This window comes from Saccostrea cucullata, unplaced genomic scaffold, assembly GCF_032062105.1.
Source record: "Saccostrea cucullata isolate Sc308-1 unplaced genomic scaffold, CSIRO_AGI_Scuc_v1 ctg1776, whole genome shotgun sequence".
NCBI lineage: Eukaryota > Metazoa > Mollusca > Bivalvia > Ostreida > Ostreidae > Saccostrea > Saccostrea cuccullata.
The window spans coordinates 47,459-67,710 of NW_026940921.1; the positions used below are offsets into that span (position 1 = coordinate 47,459).

The window sequence follows — 20,252 nt, forward strand, 5'->3', positions numbered from 1 at the left end:
TTTTAAAATTTCTTTGAATACAATAAAAATTTGAATTTATGAATTTATTTTATGATGTTTTTATTCATTTAGATACTAACTTACATAATAATATATCAATATTATTTTATACGGCCAACCGATTAATTGGTCTGAGAGTAGTGCGCTTTTTGCATTGGATGGTCACATGATGCCTTATATTTTATCTGATTAAGGTCACGTTGTGTGCCTTTTCCACTTATCTTCATTTCAAAGGTTGATAAATGGCACATTTCAAGTATTGTGGGATCTATCTAGAGTAATTACAGAATGGTATAAATAGCATAACATGTGAACGTAAGCGACTGACAACCTTCTAGTTGTATGTATCTTTCCTGAAGGATATGGGAAAGAGATCGACTTGTTTAAAGACTTTTGGTTCATCCAAAAACTTTCATTAAATTTAACTATCGAAATATACGATACTGTACTTTCATTTTTTTCTGGTAAAGTAAAATTATTTGTGAATAATCATACAGCACCAAAGATAAGCTGAGGTTAAGACGACATGACTTCAGAACGAAATACACACATATGCAATTATAATTTGCTGCAATAGAAATATACTATGAAATAAAAAACTTATGTTTCAAAACTCAAATCTAACAGATTCAAATAATAAGAAGATAAGATAGTTTATTTCAACATTTTATACTTCTGTTCTGTATACATTTAAGTGTTAATTTGCTACTTGAATAGTGCGCGTGTTCGAAAAGTATATGCAGTCGCCATTTTATAAAACAATTAGAAATGTAAACAAGTCATTGTCCTTTACTGTAACATGGATGTTACTGAATATAGACTCAAACTCCTGTCTTAAACCACTGGATTCAATAACTGATGAAGGATTTCCTGCATTTTCTTCGTTTTTGAGCTTAAGTGACTAACATCTCTCCCATATCTGGAAAGAAAATAATCACAAATCAAACGGTAGTACAGTGAAACCTGTATAATCAGACATGCACTGGAAGACAAATTTTGTGTTGGAATATACTGATTACACAGTGTAAAGAAACACGAGAAGCAGTAAAATGGAAACGTAATTAAATGTCGTAATTCATAGTGTGTCGGATTATTCAGGTGTCGGATTAAGCAGTTTTCACTTTGTTTACATCATCTTAACTATTTCCCTCCTTCACTTTTTATTAACACAAAATGTGTATGTGACGCACTTATACCCAAAGTATGGAATAAGCTCCATGCTACGGTTAAGGTATTTAAAATATAAAGGTAAATTTTGGGGTCAAGAAATGGAGTTTCCCAAAGACAGGTATATCGAGAGAAATATATGAAGAGTGAAATACAAGTATGAAAAAAAAAGCAATAGCAACCTTTTAATGTTCCTGTCAAGGTTAAGTTTTTCAAAAGTAGTTCAAACTTCAACGTAATGGACATAGGTCAACATTAACAGTACTGCAAGGAAAAGGTCTTTTACCAAGAAATGAATGTGTGAATTATACAAGCCCTTGCACCAACCATTCAAATGTAAGACCCAAGATTAGTTTATCAGTGTATATGTTTACGCATGATAATTCATATGCATGAAAATGGTAAAAAAATCAATTACCCAGTTCGCTTAGTATATAAACACAGGAAATATATAAATGTTATCAAAGAAATACAGGTTCCGCAAACGTCATAAATTTTCAATGTATTTATCAATGACGTCATTAAATTATTTATTAAATGTTACATGGATGTTTACACTCACATGGTTTCAGATGTCATTTGACAGAGTGCGTGTTATGTTTATACTGACCTAGTGTCCGTCAAGAAAATGTTTGTCATAATTATACTGGCATAGAGCCAGATGTCCCTTGACAAAAATTATTGCCATGTTTATACTTAGGTAATGCCAATGTCAGCTGACATAATGTGAGTGCCAGCGTTTACACCAATACGTCACATTAAACTTAAAAGCATTCGTTATCTGAACACCAAAAATATGTGAATCTGTCTCAGTCCTATATATATCAATACACTTGTAACTTTTTTTGACGTCAGTTTTGACAGTGTATACTTATATGAATATTGATTTGTGGTGATTGATTTTCGTGCTTTAAAAGTGTCGATTAATATAATTATTTCAAATCCAATTTTTTCGCGGCGAGCTCAAATTTTGATGCTCTACATACATGTAACACAGAATCAACTAATATGAAACATTTAAGAAAATAAGCTAATTATAAGTGTTAAAAAAACCATTGAAGAATAAAGTTTACCGAGACTTACCTCAGACGTGACATCATCATGATCATGTGATTTAAGTTTGCTGTGACTTCTGACGTGACATCATGTGATATGAGTTTTATGTTACTTGTCTTTGACGTGACATCATTTGATATAAGTTTGTTGTTACGTATCTTTGACGTGACATTATGTGATGTAAGTTTGATGTTACCCATCTTTGTCGTGACGTCATGTGATATAAGTTTTTTTGTTACGTATCTTTGACCTGACATCATATGATATAAGTTTGATGTTAGTCACCTTTGACGTGACGTCATGTGATATATGTTTATTGTTACTTATCTTTGACGTGACATCGTGTGATATAAGTTTGATGTGATTTATCTTGGACTCAACATCATGTGATACAAATTTGCTGAGACAAACTTCGGGCAAGACATCATATGAGATAAGATTATTATTATTTATCTTTGACAGGACCTGACACTATGTCATACAAGTTTGCTTCGACCTATTTTTGACGTGACATCTACTGATATAGGTTTGCTGCGACACACCCCGGGCTTGACATCTACTGATGTAAGTTTGCTGTGACTTATCTTTGGTGTGACATTATTTATAAGTTTGCTGTAACTAAAGTAAGTCTAGACATCATGTGATATAAAGTTTGCTGTGACACACGGAAGTCGTGACATCGTCTGAAATAAGTTTGCTGTGACTAAAGTAAATCGTGACATCATGTGATACAGTGTTTTGCTATGACTTACCTTGGACGTGACATCATGTGATAAAAATTATTTAATTCCATCAGATAGCGCTGCATTTCTTGGAAATTTTGGAAGGAATTTGGACGAGAAGGAGGGACTAGGGCCATTAAATCGAGGTCCGTATCTAAGGGTGCGGCGTAAGCCACGCCTACCAACAACAAAAACACGGCGGCAAATCTCGTCACCGTCTTTATCCTATTAAAAAAAGAAAACAATGAACGTGAATAAAGAGGCTGTTGCAGAAACTCGCGATTTTTCCCTAAATTTCGAGAAAGACATTTCAATTCCCTTGTTATGTCTAAATATAGATACGGCTACGTAAAGGAATATGTTTACTGCGGGTATTTTCTGCTTGATACAGCAATACTCTTTCGTCATTTGCTCGAAAAAAGGTTGGAACAACAAAAAGGACAATGGCTTAGGCAGCATTTTGAAAGATATACTGTCGACATCGTGCAAAAATATCTTTTTTGTGATATAAAACTGCGTCTCATAATCACACTGTTGGAGCTACGTCCAAGACATTTCATTTGTTTCTAGGGATGGGTATCGCCAAAAATTTCGTATCGCGATATATCACGATTTTTTCCCACTTTTATGCTAGAAAAACAAATTTTACTTTCTTTAAATTTCTATGTTTATAAAATCAATCGTGTTTGGACGGTAAGATGCCGTTCTTTTCACTTTTTACACCATTTTCTTTATACTTTCTGTTATTGTAATTTGAAAGATTGAACAAATAAAAGAATAATTTCTGGACTTTATAATATGTACTTAAAGACCGGTATTAAGGTATCCGTATCAATACGTATCACGCAACAAAAAATTGCGATATACCGGTATATCGATAAAATCGCACATCCCTATTTGTTTCAAATTAAATCTTGCCTGCTAACTAAGAGACGAAAATCATTCAAAATTGTTTTAACTACAGTATGTAAAAAATTAACTAAACAATACAGTAACTTTATTTTCCAAGACATGCAAAAATAAATGAATTATTATTTTTAAGACACAGCATATCAAGGAAAACAATTTTATCCTGCATAAATTTATTACTCAAAAATCTTCTTTACATTCTCTCTCTTTTTCAAAAAAAATATATAATTCCCTTGCCCTACCATTTCATATGGGGAAAAAAGTTAGAAAAAAATATATATGCAAAAAATGATCCATTCCAGGACTCTAACTTATTCTCTGGTAAACGTACGAGTTGGTAACAAACCAGCATATCCACTAGACGATTTCGGAAAGGATCGTTTTTCAGACTTATTTAAAGTACAGAGTTTACATTTCGTTTGTAGAATAATTTTTATTCAATTTTTGCGTTTTTCAAAAATGTGCCTCTTTGAAACAAAAATCGGAAATGGCAGTTTTGAAGAAAATTCCTGCCCGTTTGCGTATACATGTATATTAAAATTATATAGTTTCCAAGAAGGCACTTTTTCTGAACAATGGGGATTCCCTATTCAAATCAAAGTACTGAAATCACTCATGGGAGTTGAACATAGTGTTAAATAAAATCTTTGATCGGGAGGTTAAGTGAGTTAAAATTATAGATTTTAAGAAATTAAATTCTTCGTACTTGAAATATAATTTCACGTTTATGGTTTGATGTGAAATGTTGCAATTTTTAGTAATTTAAAATCGAGACAAGAAATTTACTTTTTCCTTTAACTTCTCTTTTTGTGTCAAAGTTTAGTGGCTGGATTTCATTTCCGGAATTTTTCAAAATAATCAACTTTTCACTTCCACTGTTTTAAAAAGTCTTCATTTCCGATATCTCCAACAAAATACTGTATACAGCTTGGAAAGTTTCTGCCCCTGTTTTATTTATTTATACCCTACCTTCTCTTCGGCGGACATAAAACAGGGCGAATTCAAAGAATACTCAGTTTACAATATTACATATAAAATTTTCAGCAATCACAAAAAAAAAAAAAAAATTGAGCAAACCTGATAAATAAATCATTGATATTTAAAAACTTTATCAGTAATTATGTTCCCCAAACGAAGTTGGGGAACATATTGTTTTTACTCTGTTTCTTATTATTATTAAGGTCTTCCGTCTTCACGGAAGACCTTATAGTGATTGTATTGTTTCTTATTATTATTATTATTATTATTATTATTCTTTTTTTGACAAAATTTTGTGCACGCGATTTCTCGAAAACTATTCAGTGGTTTTCAACGAAACTTTCACAAAAAATGCGTCATTACATGAAGTTGTGCAGTCTATAATTGTTTTTGGAAAATTCGCTTCCGGTGCCAAGTTATGGACAATTTTCTGATTTTAAAATGCGATTTTGTCGCGCACTTTTATCGAAAATGGCTAAAGATATGAACTGGAGACTTATTGGAGACAATAGCTCGTGACTTTCTGGTTTGCAGAATCACCTTTTTGTGCGTCGTCAATACTTCCGGTCGTTACGAGATGCAAATTTAAAAAATCGTATTTTTCTAACTTTTTTGTTTTTCAATATTTTTTATTTATATTTAGTATGTTAATAGAAACCCTTCTTATAATGCTCACTATATAATTTGTTTGAATATTGATAAATCGAAACTCTAGATATTAGCATTTAAAAAGCTGAAGCGAGTCCAAGATGGCGGCTGTCCCTGTCGACTCCGACATTTCGCAATAGGGGTTTACGGAGTCAGCCGAGCGTTTGCTTGAACGAAAGTAACACAAGGAAAAATGAAATGTAAAGGAATACTTGGATTGTCACGTCGTAGTTACGTTGCAATTCTTTGTCAAACTATGTCCCTCTTAAACGTCATCTATAATTAGATTTGGCTGGTTCTCAAAGTAGAAAAAGAAAAGACTAAATGTGCAAATGAAATTCGATACCTAATACCTTCTGATTTGCAACACGTGAAAACAGATCTTAAATCATAGTTATAAGTAATAGTTTTTCTAGAAACAATGTCAATGAATATAGTAAGTATAGAAATGACAAACTGATTTTCCAATGCACACTTTTGTCATATTAAAGTAATAGAAAAGACAAAATAAGATAACAATTTTATCAAAGATCGCTAAATGGAGTTTATGTTAACATTCTTCTCTCAAAGATCTGATTCAAGTTATTGAGCATAAATGGTATCCGATTCCTTGATTGTCTTCGGGCAACACATGTTTTTCGGCAAAACATTTCAACCTTTTCATAAAAGCTTAACTAATCGGGATAGTTCACTTAGGGGATAAACAGGAAATTTAAAAAAAAGTTAAATTCAATAACTGTTTCATTGCTTTAGTGTTACTTGCTTATATACAATATGAAATTTGTAAAATGTGTTAAATATACTTTCTTCACCTTGATATTTTAGCTATAAGAACGTTCTTTTTTCTTTCCATCGAAGCGATCACACCTATTAAATGGAATATTCTAAAGAAAAGGCGCGAAGATTTACTCGAGGCGTTTGACGCAAAATTATGAATAGTGATTCGCCTTTCATTATTCCAAGACAGATGTACTGTTGCAGAAATATATACAAATACATTTAGAGCTGTGGTCCCAATAGCGTAATAGTAAGCGCATTGGATTTTCACTCTGGCAAATCGGGTTTAATCCCCTTGTTTCCATAAAAATTTTGATTACTTTTTTCAGCTCGAGTTTGCGGGGTTTTTTTTCAGAATCAGACGGAAGACCTCTCGTTGCTCGCAACGAGTTTCTTTTCTAGTTATTATTATTATTATTATTATTATTATTCTTCTTCTTCCTGGGTACTTTTTTGTCCGGGAATGATCTTGTAAACTGTTCGTCCGATGTAGGTAAAACCTTTTTAGGGTCAGTAGACATGTTATGTAGATTTGCGGAATCAAGGTCATTTTGCGCGCACGTGCTTGCAAGAGCGCGCACGTGCAACACGAGAAATGACCAATATAATAGATATAGCCGCAACTTTTCTATTTTTTCATGAAATGCTTTGAAACTCATAATGTGAGGATATATTAGTAGCATATACATGATGACATGATCAAAATAGCAAGATCTCACGCGCATGCACGTGCGCTGCGCTCTGATTGGCTGAAACTAAAGTCTCAATATCTTTCTTGTTTTTTGACAAAATCCTTTGAAATTTTGAACATAGCCATGCATTAAGATATCCTACAACTTGATGTATAACAATTATCATAAAAGCACGTGCATGCACGTGCGCTGCAATCTGATTGGCTTAAACTTTAGATAGCTATAACTCCCTTGGTTTTCAACCAATCAGGATGGGATTTGGAACATAGATAGATATAATGGATTCCTACAAGAAGGCATGTCACCATGCACATGCATACACGTGCGTGTATGCGCTGCAATCTGATTGGCTGAAACTTTAAACAGCTATAACTCCCTTGGTTTTCAGCCAAACGGAGTGGGATTTACATAGATAGATGTAACAGACTTCTACAAGAAGGTATGGTCATCATGCTCAAATATGCACGTGCATGCACGTGAAATTAAAAATCAAAAATACACTTGAATGAGCATATTTTTTAATACTTTTGGATGAAATATTTTAATATATAGTATATTTAATATATAGATTGTGTAGACAAGATGATATAGTCATTATGCACATGCATTAACATGCGCACGCGTGTAATGCTAAAATTTGAATGAACTTGGTACACTTCTGGGTAAATGTTGTTAAAGTCTCAAATGCATAGAGTTAAGTGCACATTTAATAATGAAGCTTACAGGAAATATTGCATATTCCAAAAGGGAAATAGATTTTGTTTTTGTTGTCAGATGGAGGTTGAAGATACAATTATCATAGTTTTTTTAAAATGTCACTATAACATTTAATTCGGTGGATATCAAATTTTTGTTTATCTAAAAATTACCTGAAAATTATTCGATTTAACTTAGTGCATGTATTAAGTATATACAATTATCAACTGAAAATGTGAATGAATTTTGTAATATGTTTTATTGGTTGAATTAAAAGGATTAGAAACAATTTCTGTACAACTATTTTTCCATGTTTTGTTGGAAATATTATAAATAACAAATATGTCCTGCAAAAAAAGTAAAAATATTTCATTGATATGGAAAAAAAAAATTGTGTCAATACAATGCAATATAGCAATTGTAGAAAATTATATATTTTTGATAAGTCATATGACTTAAATAAACAAACAAACTATTATACTTTTTATAATTTAAGATTTAATGCATATTAATTGTATTTTTTTTAAATTTCCAGATGGACTTACAACATGACACGAAATGGTCGGAGAGATAATCACCAAAAAAAAAAAAAAGAAAAAAGAAAAAGGAAATTAAAATAAAAAAAAATATGTCAGAAATGAAATTATTTTAGATATCAGAAATGTATTGCAAATTTCGGGAAATGAAATTCAACGCAAAAATTATACTCCCTTCTTTTGATTTTGGTTGTTTCTAAAATTCTTTTTTAAGAGTAGACTTTTAAAAGAGTTATTGCAAGTTTCCGTTTTAAATAACTGTTTACCCATCACAAGTCCGTAATTGAAACGAAATCAGACTGCATGCCCGTTGGAATTAATTCTTAAATTAGAATTATGTATTAATGACTTGAACTACTAAGTACTAGTAATTTACGCAGGTATTTAAAAATAAATAAAAGTAACTGGGAGCTATCCGTTTTCTTTCTTTCTATGTTTTTTTTTTCTTTTTTTCGTTCTTTTTTATATTTACAAGTATTAGTTTCATTCTACACTCATAAAAAGACAATATTAAAATGATCATAGACACAAGTAAAAATTTACTCACATGCTACAAATTTTACTTACATACTACAGACATTCATTCCTAGGCGAACTTTCCAAAAAAGGAGGTAGAAATAGTGGTCACAGTGTTTTAAAGGCGTCTCTTCTTTTACATAACCCTTCAAATAATTCTTAAGAAACCCATATCACACTGAAAATTCTGGTTAGGCATGCGCAGTTCATGAGATGCATGTACTTTTATTATGGCCATTTTGCGTCTAAACATGCAGGCCAACAGAATTTAATTCATTGTTGGTTTCTTTCGGAACTACTAAAAGTTAATTCTTTTAATTATATGTCTCTTAAATATAAATATTTTTCATTTTTGAAAATATCGCGGATTTTTGAGCGTATGTATTATTTTATTTCTGTGGTATCTTGTCATCTACCTTCTTTTTTAAGACTACGAAATGCATACCTATGCGAATCTGAAAGTCTTCAAAATATAATTCCAAAATGATTTGCCTTGGTAAAAACTAAGAATAAGCCTTATTTTTCTTCACAGAAACGAAAGAGAGAGAGAGAGAGAACAGTTTTAGGAAATGAAAAAAATAAACCAATCATTTAGCACACTCGGCCTAACGTTAACGAAATTTGAAAACATGTCAGGAACCAACCAAAGCTGGGTCTTAAAATCTTTCCGTTTAACCAAATTAATTAACTTCTGTGGACTGCATGAATAGACGAAACGAAGAAAACGGCTCGTAACATCTAGACAGCTAATCGTCCACATTACACGCTCAATACCAGCCGATCGGAAATCGAACAAGGATAGCCAACTGGCATCAAAGCGTGATTTTCTTGTATTCAATGCAATAATTGATTACAATCAACAATATTTTTCTACATAACTGCAATTACTTAGAATTTTTTCCTCTCCCAATATTTAGCCTCGCGTTCGTCATCAATGTCGTGTGCTTAAGTGTCGATGCTTTTTTTTTTCTTCCGCAGGGGTTGTGAAGGTCAATTTTTGACCCGGTGCTGAAAGAAAGATTTGAAACTATTTAATGTCAAAGATAAAATGTCCATTGAAAGCATTTTAGAAAAAAAAAATACTGCTGAAAAAAATGGAAGAATATCACGGGCGGATTTGGAGAGGGTGCACTCTTAAAATTCAAAACTCAAAAAAATTAGTTACATTTGCATATATTATATATAATTTTAAAAAAGGACTGTAATGACATTAAAATGTGCAAAAAAAAAAAAAGAAAGGAAAAAAAAAAAGATTATAGGTACTCATGCAAAACAGCATCAAATGGTTTTTCTCCAATTAAAAAAAAATTCCATTTTTCTTTGTAATTTCAATAAATATGCCATTTAACTTGTCTCTAGGGGATTCTTGACAGACATCCTCGCAATGCCAGGGTTCCTGAGTCAACTCGTGGACATTGGACCCCTGCATTATTTTTCTTTCATAGTTTGGGTTTTGCTGAAGAGACAATCTTGACTGTTTTCCTAACGTTCAACAAATCACATTTAGTCATAAGATTCTACGATAAACAATTTGTACACTGTAACGTGCATTTGAGGTGTCAACTGAATCATTTTTTTTTACATTACTGTTTACGAGAGCTTTAATTTGATTGGTGCTTCTCAGTAAGAAAAGAAAAGCCTAAATTATCTTATAAAATATGCCAAGGGGCCAACAGCAACGTGTTGGCTAAAGAACCCTAGACTTGACAGGCTCAAATCCAAGATCAAACCTCGTGAGCGAAAATGTACATCTAAGTTTGTCTAAAAGGAATTTCATTAATTATTGTCTAAATATGTTTGTAAGAGGCAATGTTACAACAGATATTTATGGCACGCCAAATTCACAAAAATGAGATAAACCTAGTTTCACAATTGATAAACTAGGTTAATGGTCCCACTGTAAACTGAAGAAGTTTACAAACCGTAAACTATAGTTATGGATTGTCCTCCTGAATATTAATTGAATTTCATCTGTAAAACTATATTTGCAACTAAAGAGTTGTTAACTGTAGTTTTATGCAGATGATAATCTATGTTTAAAGAAATTGTTCTTTAATAAAGATTTGTAATAAAAAAGATTTTGCATTATATAAACATAGATTAAGAAATTTAATAAATTGTTTTCATTAATTTTCACAATGTAATTAAAACAGTATTTAGTCACAAATAGTTGTTAACATTTTTCACAAATAAGGCAAGTACTATATTTATTAATTAACAGTTAACATATATTTATATGGTAGTAAAAAAACAGTTTACAAATAGTGTTAAACTGTATTTATCAAATGATATAATCTATGTTTTGCACATCGCAAATGATTGTTTTCGGTGTTAAGTAAAGTTTACGGTTGTGAAACATAGATTATGTGTTAACTTCAAATGGTTTACAACGTAAAATTCTTAAATATAAATGTCGTTATGACTATAGTTTATCAATGCCAATCTGTAATATATAGTATATACAAGTCGATAAACCTAGTTTATCGACTGTGAAACAGTTTCAACAATCATTTTTGTGAATTTGGCGTGCCAAAATAACCAAATCGACATGATTTTACATTTTACGTATGAAATGTCATGACCAGATACAGGTGGCCGGTTACGCCCACAACTAATCTTAATAACGTGATTGCCTTCTGGATATGTGCGTGTATAATTAGCTAAATTTCTGTCACTGCTCACTTCAATCAATCAATCCTGACAAATTTCATCATTGTTCGTTTGAATTGGAAAATACTATGATATTTCATAATAATAAGGATCCGCCTCCTGAATATTAATTGAATTGCTCTGTAAGAATTGCCGAGCGAATTAAGGACGTTCTAAACACTGCACACTAAAGAGCTCTTTTTATGGGATAGTTTTATGCAGATAGAGTGATCTGCCCTTAGGTGTAAGATTAAAGAAATTGTTATTTACAGTTACTTACATGATTTGTAATAGATTAAAAATATTTTAGCATTATATAAGACCAAGATTAAGAAATTTAATTAATTGTTTTCATTAATTTTCCTAATGTAATTAAAGAACAGTGATTTCTGCTCACAAATAGTCCATTGTCTTGGAACATTTTTCCTGCGCAAATTAGGCAAGTACCCTATGTTCTAATTAATGAAAAGTCTCAATATGCATATATTTATATGGTCCAAAAAACAGTTTCTGTTAGTGTTTAGTGCTTCCTTAAACCAAATGATATATAAAGAATGCGTTATACATGTACATTAAATGTTGGTCCTCATAAACGAACAGAATAATAAAGCAATCGGGGGCGAATTGATTGATGTGTTCACTTCAAATAATTCTACAACATTTCATGAAATTCTTAAATATAAATGTCTGTATATGACATATGACCTCCTTCTATCAATGCCAATCTTACCATATATAGCGTATATAGGTCAAGTCATTAACTAGCCCTGAATTATGAACAGTTTCAACAATGAATTCCCATATAATGTAGATCAACTCAAAATAACCAAATCAACATGATTTTACATTTTACGTATGAAATGCCATGGCCAGATACAACTGGCCCGGTTACGCCCCCAACAAATCAGTTTACTAGGGTTAGTACACGTGATTGCGTGTCAATCGTCAGGTGATATGTGCTTGTAATTAGCTAAATTTCTGTCACTGCTCACTTCAATCAATCGATCCTAACTAGAATCTATCATCGTGCTTTTGAATTGGAAAATACTATGATATTTCATAATAATAAGTAATCTCCAATCCTGTATCAAATGCATTGCCGCTGTAACCTTGACCTGAAAATAAATGAAGAACGCGTTTGCTATTTACTCTATATTTATCCATTAAATCAGGACATGATTACTTTTTGTAGAACTTTTGCTAAATTCTACGAGAACATAGCTTTAACGTAGCTTAAACAAGTGATGCATTGTGGGTCCAAAATAAGGCATCAAAAAATTCTATCGAATGAATGTGCAGTAGTCCGAATTTTCTCTTCGCACAGGCGTTGCTTTAAGAGCTCGCAGTGTCTGTTGTTGTCAACTTTAACCTAGCTTCGTCATAACTTTTGAACCATAAGAGATAGAGACTTCATATTTGTATGCATACTCCACTTATTAGCTCCTTCAAATGACATCAAGGTCAATGATTTTGTGACATTGACTGTTACCTATATGGTATAATAGCGCTTTTGAACTCTGATGACGCCTGGCGCCTAGTGTTTCACAAACACATCGTCATCTTAATTATTCCACGACAGCAAAAATCTTATAGAATCATCAAACAGAGTGAATTGGTTCCCTCAAATGATTTCGACGACAAATTGAAATTTTGAGCGACTTCAGGCGATCAGTTTCATTACATATGTTGATTAAAAAAATGAAATATTAATATACATTATATTTCAAATTCTTAAACTACTTAACAATATTTGTCATTACACTTATGGAAAATCATTCTTCCAAAATGCAGTGTATATATGTAATGTATTGGGTATAAATTTAATTTAATAAAGGTTTTTGCAAAAACCTATGACATCACAGGAGGGTGGAATTACCTTAAGGACCTTCTCTACACTGCACCTTAACTTCAGGGTACTTTTGTGTAGTTATGCTGACCCACCAATTGACATAAAAAAGAGTAAATTGCTATCTGGCACTCTATGTCAAAATTTCATATGAATAAATGTATTGTAATAATTATGTTAGACCAAGATAGAATAATTGAAAACTTTATTTGTATGTATTTTTTTCCATTTGAATAATCAAAAGCAACCTTTCTTTGTCTTCACTTCACTGTCTTTAAAAGATTTTTCCTGGATAAAAAAGGCACGCTCCTTATATTAGAAATGAATTAGTTTATTTCATAATAATCTCCTTTACACTGTATAATTTTCTCAAAGTCCAAAAAACATTTTTCGTCAATGTATAGAGGGTTCTTAATATGCTATATATGTATTATGACCGGAGTGTCCTTTCATACGTGTCATTGTCACCATAAGTGATAAACTGTTATTGATAGTGAGTATATTTCTCGTATCTTTTTCTATAATTTCAAAATGTCTAGGAAGAGGGGCGGGGTGGGGGTGAGTAGAACTTGAAAAATAGAAAAAATATATAGAAAGAGAGAAATGTGAGCGTTCATTTATTTTCATTCTATGTAATGGAAATATTGATAATCATAAGAGTGGGATAAGGATTTCCAAGGAAAATTGTTAATTGTCTCATACATTAATTATATACCATATATTCGGCCTCACACCCAGAATAGTGTAGCTAATTTTACAAAGGAAAATACCAAATATAGAAACAGAAATAGAGCTAAAGAAAGCGGTCAGTTTACAAGATGTGGCTAAGCGCAAATTAAACAATCCATTGAACAACGTATCTATATACGGAAGTATTACAAATGAATATTTAAGCATTGAATTATCATTTTTTGAAAGATGCAGTCTCATATAACTGCAATGGTGTGTGCAAACAAATTGAGTATCGCGCGTTAGCGAGTTATGAAAATTTTTATTATATTAATGCTTATATTTACATTTTTTAGCCCCTGTATTTTCCGCAATTTTGATTTTTTTTAATTAAAATTCCCGTCTTATCCTTCATGTAAGTTACAATTGATAGAACAGCTTTTGGAACAGCTTTATCCAAGTTTCCCGCCAGAATTTGTTTGCACACAAACCAAAATACGCAAACGAAAATAGTGCACAATAAAACAGATAACAATAATAAAAGTTTTCTTTATTTTTCAATCTAAAATGATAAACTATATTTTGCAACAAAAAATACAAATGAATGGTATAAAAAAAAAAACATGAAGTTTTCGCTTTGTTTAAACTGTAATGGCGTATTCCCTGTATTCATACTCAGACAGACTTCAGTGATTCGGTCTTGTGTGTTATGTGTATTTATCACTTATAATTCTATAATGCTTTTTATTAGGGTCAAACAAAGTAAATGTAAATATACATGTATGGCGGTGTAGAATTGTCTTAAGGAATCACTGTCTAGTTTTGAGGGTATGCAAGGGCATCAACAATAGTGGGAAACATGGGATAATTTGCATAACGGGCGAAGCCTCAAAACTAGACAGTGATTCCTTATATTTCCATTTTTACTTGAAATAACCATCATAAAATAAATCGAAATACCGTCTAATTGAGTAGATTTGAAATGCACAAGGCCCCATGACGTCAAATTTTACTATAAAAAATAGTCCCAAAAAAACGAAACAAATTTATTGACTATTTATATTTACCGTAGTCAAATATCAACATTTATAAAATAAACAACAAAAAAATTTTAAATAATGGTCAAAGTAATCTTGTTGACTTTAATTATATATGTGACCTAGATTTAGGTTGTCGGAAGCACGAACATTTGGCATTATGTCACTTCTGCGCCGCCATATTGAATGCAATGTTGCTGAAACGGGAGCTGGTCAGCATGGTCAGGGAACCGATTTGTATGGATGTTATAATAACAGAAGAAGTTTTATTAAGAAGTCGGATGGTAATGACTAAGGGAATTTTGTATCAGATGATGGAGTACGTGCAGGTCCATGTGGCAATGTCAATTTCTCCACGTGGCTGTTACGGAAGTGGTGTCGGACTTAGGCCTCGGTCATAAAAGCGTTGCACAAGTGACTTGCTTTAGCCGAAGATAATTCATTAATTATTTTGTTTTGTTAAAAAAATATATATCATATCAAATTACTTAGTAAACAATTAAAACATCTTTTTTTTTCTTGAGTATATTTATACGTCAGTGATATACATGCAGGTTGACACCTGACCTTTCAGTAATAGAGAAATATACATACCACAGGGTATTATCATGAAATAAACAAGAAACACTTTTGTAGTGTTTATCATAGAGAAAACAATTGGAAATGGAAATATTTTAAATTTTATTAAATTAAGGAAGCTCTAAACACTGCGAACTAAACAGCTGTATATAAAGGGTAGTTTTATGCAGTAAGAGTGATCTGCCTTTAGAAGTAAGATGTTATTTTCAGTTAATTACACGTTTTGTAATAAATTAAAAATATTTTTATAGCATTAAACATGTTATATCAGACCAAGAATAATTAGCTCGAGTAATTGAATTAATGAAAAACAGATTGTGTTTCAATTGTAAAAAGTAGTTCTAATTTATATGCTTTTAAATCACCAAATTAAGTAAGAAAAATTAAATCAAGTCTAGAAAAAAAGATTGAATAAAATACGTGAAGGAGTCGATCTCTCAATGACAAGAATGACTGTCAACACAAAAAAGAAATAAAAATCATGCGATATTAAGAATACGAGGAGAGAGAGAGAGAGAGAGAGAGAGAGAGAGAGAGACCATCGTCGGAACCCACGGATTTTCTCTCCGTTAAAATACGTAGTATAACAGAAAAAAAAAAACCTGTGGATACCGACAATGCGAACATACTTGTTATGAAAGAAGCACTCGCGAGATTGCATGTGTATATAATGTTCTCAACATTATGTTTTATCATTTCAGGGAATCCACAATGAGCCATGATCACCAAATGGCTCAGCATTTTGTACAATGCCAACTCTGTACAAACAACGTTCAATTTCTATGTAAACCTTGTAATATAAAACTGTGTGAGAACTGTGTGGGTGGGCATCTTCAAAATAAAACCCCGGAAGCTCATCAATTTATTCATTATCACAAGTTCCGGGGTCAAAAGTCAGTAATGGACGATCCGGAAGTTGTTGCGGTGATCACGTGTCCCTATAACAATATGTTAGATATTGCACGACAAGGAGACAGTTATTTTTATGTTTGTAGTTCTCTCAGTCGGCACATTTCTAAACACGATTTCAAGCAAAATCTGGCAATAGACAGCAAACTTGCAGCTTTTTGGCCCCAACGGCTGGCACACGTTGGAAATACTATTTTATATACAGAACGAAATAATAATGTTGTGAACAGAGTTACTGACAAGGGTGAAACGCAGATTCTCTTTAGTACTGGTGATTGGAATGCTCATGGTATTGCATGTACTGCAGGCACGTAGCATCGTTTTTGAAAGTGGGGGGGGGGGCCAACCAGAGAAAATTTTTTTTTTACTAACCTCAAAAAGTTGACAACCAAAAAAAAAAAAAAAAAACCAAACAAAATAAAAGGGGGGGGGGGGGGCAACTTTTTCAAAGCCAACTTACTATCACTTCCAAGTATCCTTGCTATCACTATATATGGTTATAAAAGCATTCTATCAATGAACATTTACTATAGTAAAGGTAATGTGGCCCCCCCTGGCCCCCCCGGATACTACGTCCCTGTACTGGATCTGGAAATATTCTTCTAGGTTTACACAAAATAAAAGTCGGAAAGCTCGCAGTATTTGATATGAAAGGAAACGTGGTCAAAGAAGTCGAATCGAACAACGGCAACCCCTTATATACAAATCCTTATTACGTCACAGAAAATACAAATGGCGACTTGTGTGCAGCAGATATTGTACTTGCTTCCGTGATCGTCGTAGACAGCACTGGCTTGTTCCGGTTCTCCTATACCGGAAATCCGTCAATTGCTAAAGGATTCGATCCACATGGTGTCGCTGCTGACAGCCAATCAAATCTCGTCGTTGCCGATTGGGCAACGCGAAAGTTGCATCTTATTAACGAAACAGGAAATTTCTTGCGTTATTTGGATTTCTTTGTAAATGAGTATATGGCGGAGATGCCCACTGGTGTTTGCATTGATCCAGATGATTTGCTTTTTGTCTGTGGACATGATAGTGTAAAGGTCAAGGTCATGAAATATTTGCAATAAAAGTGGGTGCGTTCGCATTCAGTGGCGGATCCAGAAATGTACATAGATATGCCATCCTAGTTCTTACAGTGATGGACATCATTAACAGTGTATCTGACTTTTTTAATTTGGCTTGCCACTCGAACTGTAGATTATGCATTTATTAAAGTATTATGACTTACAACCACACTTTTTAAAATCAAGATTGTTTATTTATTATAGAATTATACTGAAAATTTAAAAAAAGAAAGCAAGGGGGACTAAGGCTCTCAGATTGCTTAACTTGAACCATGCAATCTCTCCCTTGCCTATAATTGGTTTTATTCATCATCTATGTGGTATTATTTCAGTATAATTGGTTTTATTCATTATCAATGTGGTTTATTTCAGCTGCTTACTTCTTATTCAGAGCAGACTACGTATTTAATTAAGAAATTCTGTAAATCTTTACGTAAAGGTGGCGCTGTAATTCTGTAGAGGTACAACATGAATACAAAATTTGTCCTCGCTTAAGACACTTCCTTGAAGGAATAGATAAACTAACTGGCAATGTATAAATTCATGATATCACTAACTTGAACATATCCCGTGTATAAATGTTGAATATTGACTGGTGTTGGGTTTAATATTGACCCAGGGTTCATTTAATTTTCATGAATGCTGCATTTTGAACCGCTTATGCTTGAAATTTGAGACAAAAGTCAGGGATGGATATCAGGTTAATATCTAACACCTATTTTCTTATCCCCCCCCCAACAAAGTTGAAAATTGACCCTGTTGGATATTGACCCCAACTTCATGGCAGTGAAATGTCTTTGCAATGGAGATAATTTGTGGTCGTGCAATAAAATTTCAGGTTCAAAAATTTTTCAATTTCATTTTTTTTTGGGGGGGGGGGGGGGGGGGCTTTTTAAGTGTGAGGAGCACTGAAAACTCCTTAGCAAAATCGCCATTTTTTTTTTCGGGAGGAGGGGGGGGGGGTGAGGTGGGGTAGGGTACGTCCTGGATATCCTATAATCATGCATTATAAATCCTGAAGGAATACTGGACTTCTGTAAACTGTGAAAAAATAAACTAATTTATAATCAATATTTGTCTACTGGCAATATTTACAAACTAACACGTTTTAAAACTTGATCATTTGCCACAAAATGGCTGGCATCAGCCCATGTAAATAAAATGAAAATAAAATAGCATTTAGAGAGAACCAACGGTTTTATTGAGCAAATGCCCCGCAGTCGTACAGTATAAAGGAAATAAATGCAATAAAATGCAGGGATTTGAATTGCTTTGGGTTTTAAAATGATAACTAGCATTTATCAAAACAGAGGTCGAGACAACTTTGTTTGTATCTAAAATTATTGCTTTGTATGAAATAAAAGGATATGGGGATTCTAGGTGATGATTAATTAGTTTGAAAGGATAGGAAAATAGTTTATATCATATAACCTCATGTGGGTCTTTGGATCGCTTAAAAAATGTGTGTGTTAAAAAAGATATTTTTTAACACCTCAATTTTTTTCTCTAATTTATCTGAAGACCTGTGCATATAAGCTAAGTTTCCTACGTATCAATCAGCTCCTCGATGCAGACCACGGCCTAAAATATACAATCCACTCTTTAAGTGCAGACTCCGGACATGATTATGCCGCCGTAAATGAAGTTTCGGGGGGTACTACATGTAGCATATAGTTTTTGTCGTATCCGTCTGTCTAGCTGTCTGTTTCTCCGCAAAAACTTGAACCTTGTCTATAACTTTTGATTTAGTGGAGCTTTGACTATCATATTTTACATGTTTAATCCCTAATTGTGACAATTTTTAAAAGACCTTTCTATCGACACCACCAAATTTTACACAAAACTTCCAAACTTTTACTTTGGCCATATCTTTGAACATAAGATACCAGGACATTTATACTTCGAAATGTATTCTTTGTTGAAAGACCTTTCAATGGATAACAACAATCTTGATCTTTTGACCTTGTAGATTTCCGTACTTGTGAAAAACCTTAGCCATAACTTTAAAACGGTAAGGGATAGGGCTTTCATACTTCATATATGTAATCCGTGTGAGAAGACCTTTTGTTGGATACCAAAAACCTCGACCTTTTGACCTTGGATTTTGACCTACTTTAAAAAAAACAGACCTTTACTTTTAAAGGGTAATCTGAGCTAGTACGGTCCGTGTAACACTTAACAAATCAAATCTCTAAAGCAATTTAGAGTTTTGGAATGTTGATATATAAGTTCAAATTTCTAACTCAAACTGATTTATTATATTGGAATTTAACATTTTGCTTAAAAAATCTAAATTTCCATATTTCCAAACAGGTTTTAGAAATTTAATATTTTAGATTTCTACTTTAAATATTGAAAATGCAAATTTCCAAAAACACATTTTGTATTTTAAACTTTTGAGTTTTTATATACCGATTCTTAAGAAAGTTCACGCTTAACAATCTAAAATTCAATAACATTTTACATCTTTGATTATTTAGACTTCCAACTTTCAAACGTTTTCGATTTTTAGAAATTTAGAATTTTGATTAAAACTCTCAACTTTTTAATAACCAAATCACTTTTTACATTTTGAGTTTTTAGAGGTTTACTTCAAATATCTAAAATATCAAATTCAATACCTGGTGTACATTTTGGATATTTAAGCAAAGTTCTACATACTGAAGGTGTTTAGGTTATTTCAAACTGGAGTATTTGACTCAAAATTCTAAATTTCTAAAAATCTAAAAGGTTTCAAAGTTGGATTTTAAAAGTTTGAAGCTAATATCAAATACATGTAATATGTTAATATTCTAA

The 20,252-nt window shown here is 32.4% G+C and overlaps 2 protein-coding genes across 3 annotated transcripts; one reads left to right on the forward strand and one right to left on the reverse strand.

The window, feature by feature from the left end:
- Positions 1–697: 697 nt before the first annotated feature.
- On the reverse strand, positions 698–9,699 carry LOC134256672 (pro-neuropeptide Y-like). 2 transcript variants are annotated; one of them, XM_062739352.1, is made up of 3 exons: positions 9,586–9,699; positions 2,976–3,170; positions 698–919 (listed from the first exon to the last, which is right to left on the reverse strand). In XM_062739352.1, exons 1-3 carry the CDS (start codon positions 9,627–9,629, stop codon positions 835–837), a joined length of 324 nt encoding a protein of 107 aa, XP_062595336.1. In that variant the 5' UTR covers positions 9,630–9,699; the 3' UTR covers positions 698–834. The 2 variants fall into 2 exon arrangements, with proteins under 2 accessions (XP_062595336.1, XP_062595337.1); XM_062739353.1 differs by lacking the exon at positions 9,586–9,699 and adding an exon at positions 8,749–8,848.
- Positions 9,700–13,653: 3,954 nt separating this feature from the next.
- Positions 13,654–17,703, forward strand: LOC134256668 (tripartite motif-containing protein 2-like). Its single transcript, XM_062739350.1, has 3 exons — positions 13,654–13,685; positions 16,179–16,691; positions 16,973–17,703. Exons 2-3 carry the CDS (start codon positions 16,189–16,191, stop codon positions 17,457–17,459), a joined length of 990 nt encoding a protein of 329 aa, XP_062595334.1. The 5' UTR covers positions 13,654–13,685; positions 16,179–16,188; the 3' UTR covers positions 17,460–17,703.
- The last annotated feature ends 2,549 nt before the right edge of the window (positions 17,704–20,252 follow it).

Bases quoted from the DNA above. Each gene is read 5' to 3' on its own strand.
- LOC134256672 (XM_062739352.1), bottom strand. From the start codon at position 9,629: ATGACGAACGCGAGGCTAAATATTGGGAGAGGAAAAAATTCTAA. The intron at 3,171-9,585 runs GTAATTGCAGTT...TTTTTTTAATAG, and splicing joins GGGAGAGGAAAAAATTCTAA to GATAAAGACGGTGACGAGAT. The intron at 920-2,975 runs GTAAGTCATAGC...TTTTCTTTCCAG, and splicing joins CACATGATGTCACGTCCAAG to ATATGGGAGAGATGTTAGTC.
- LOC134256668 (XM_062739350.1), top strand. From the start codon at position 16,189: ATGAGCCATGATCACCAAATGGCTCAGCATTTTGTACAATGCCAACTC. The intron at 16,692-16,972 runs AGGCACGTAGCA...TCCCTGTACTGG, and splicing joins CATGGTATTGCATGTACTGC to ATCTGGAAATATTCTTCTAG.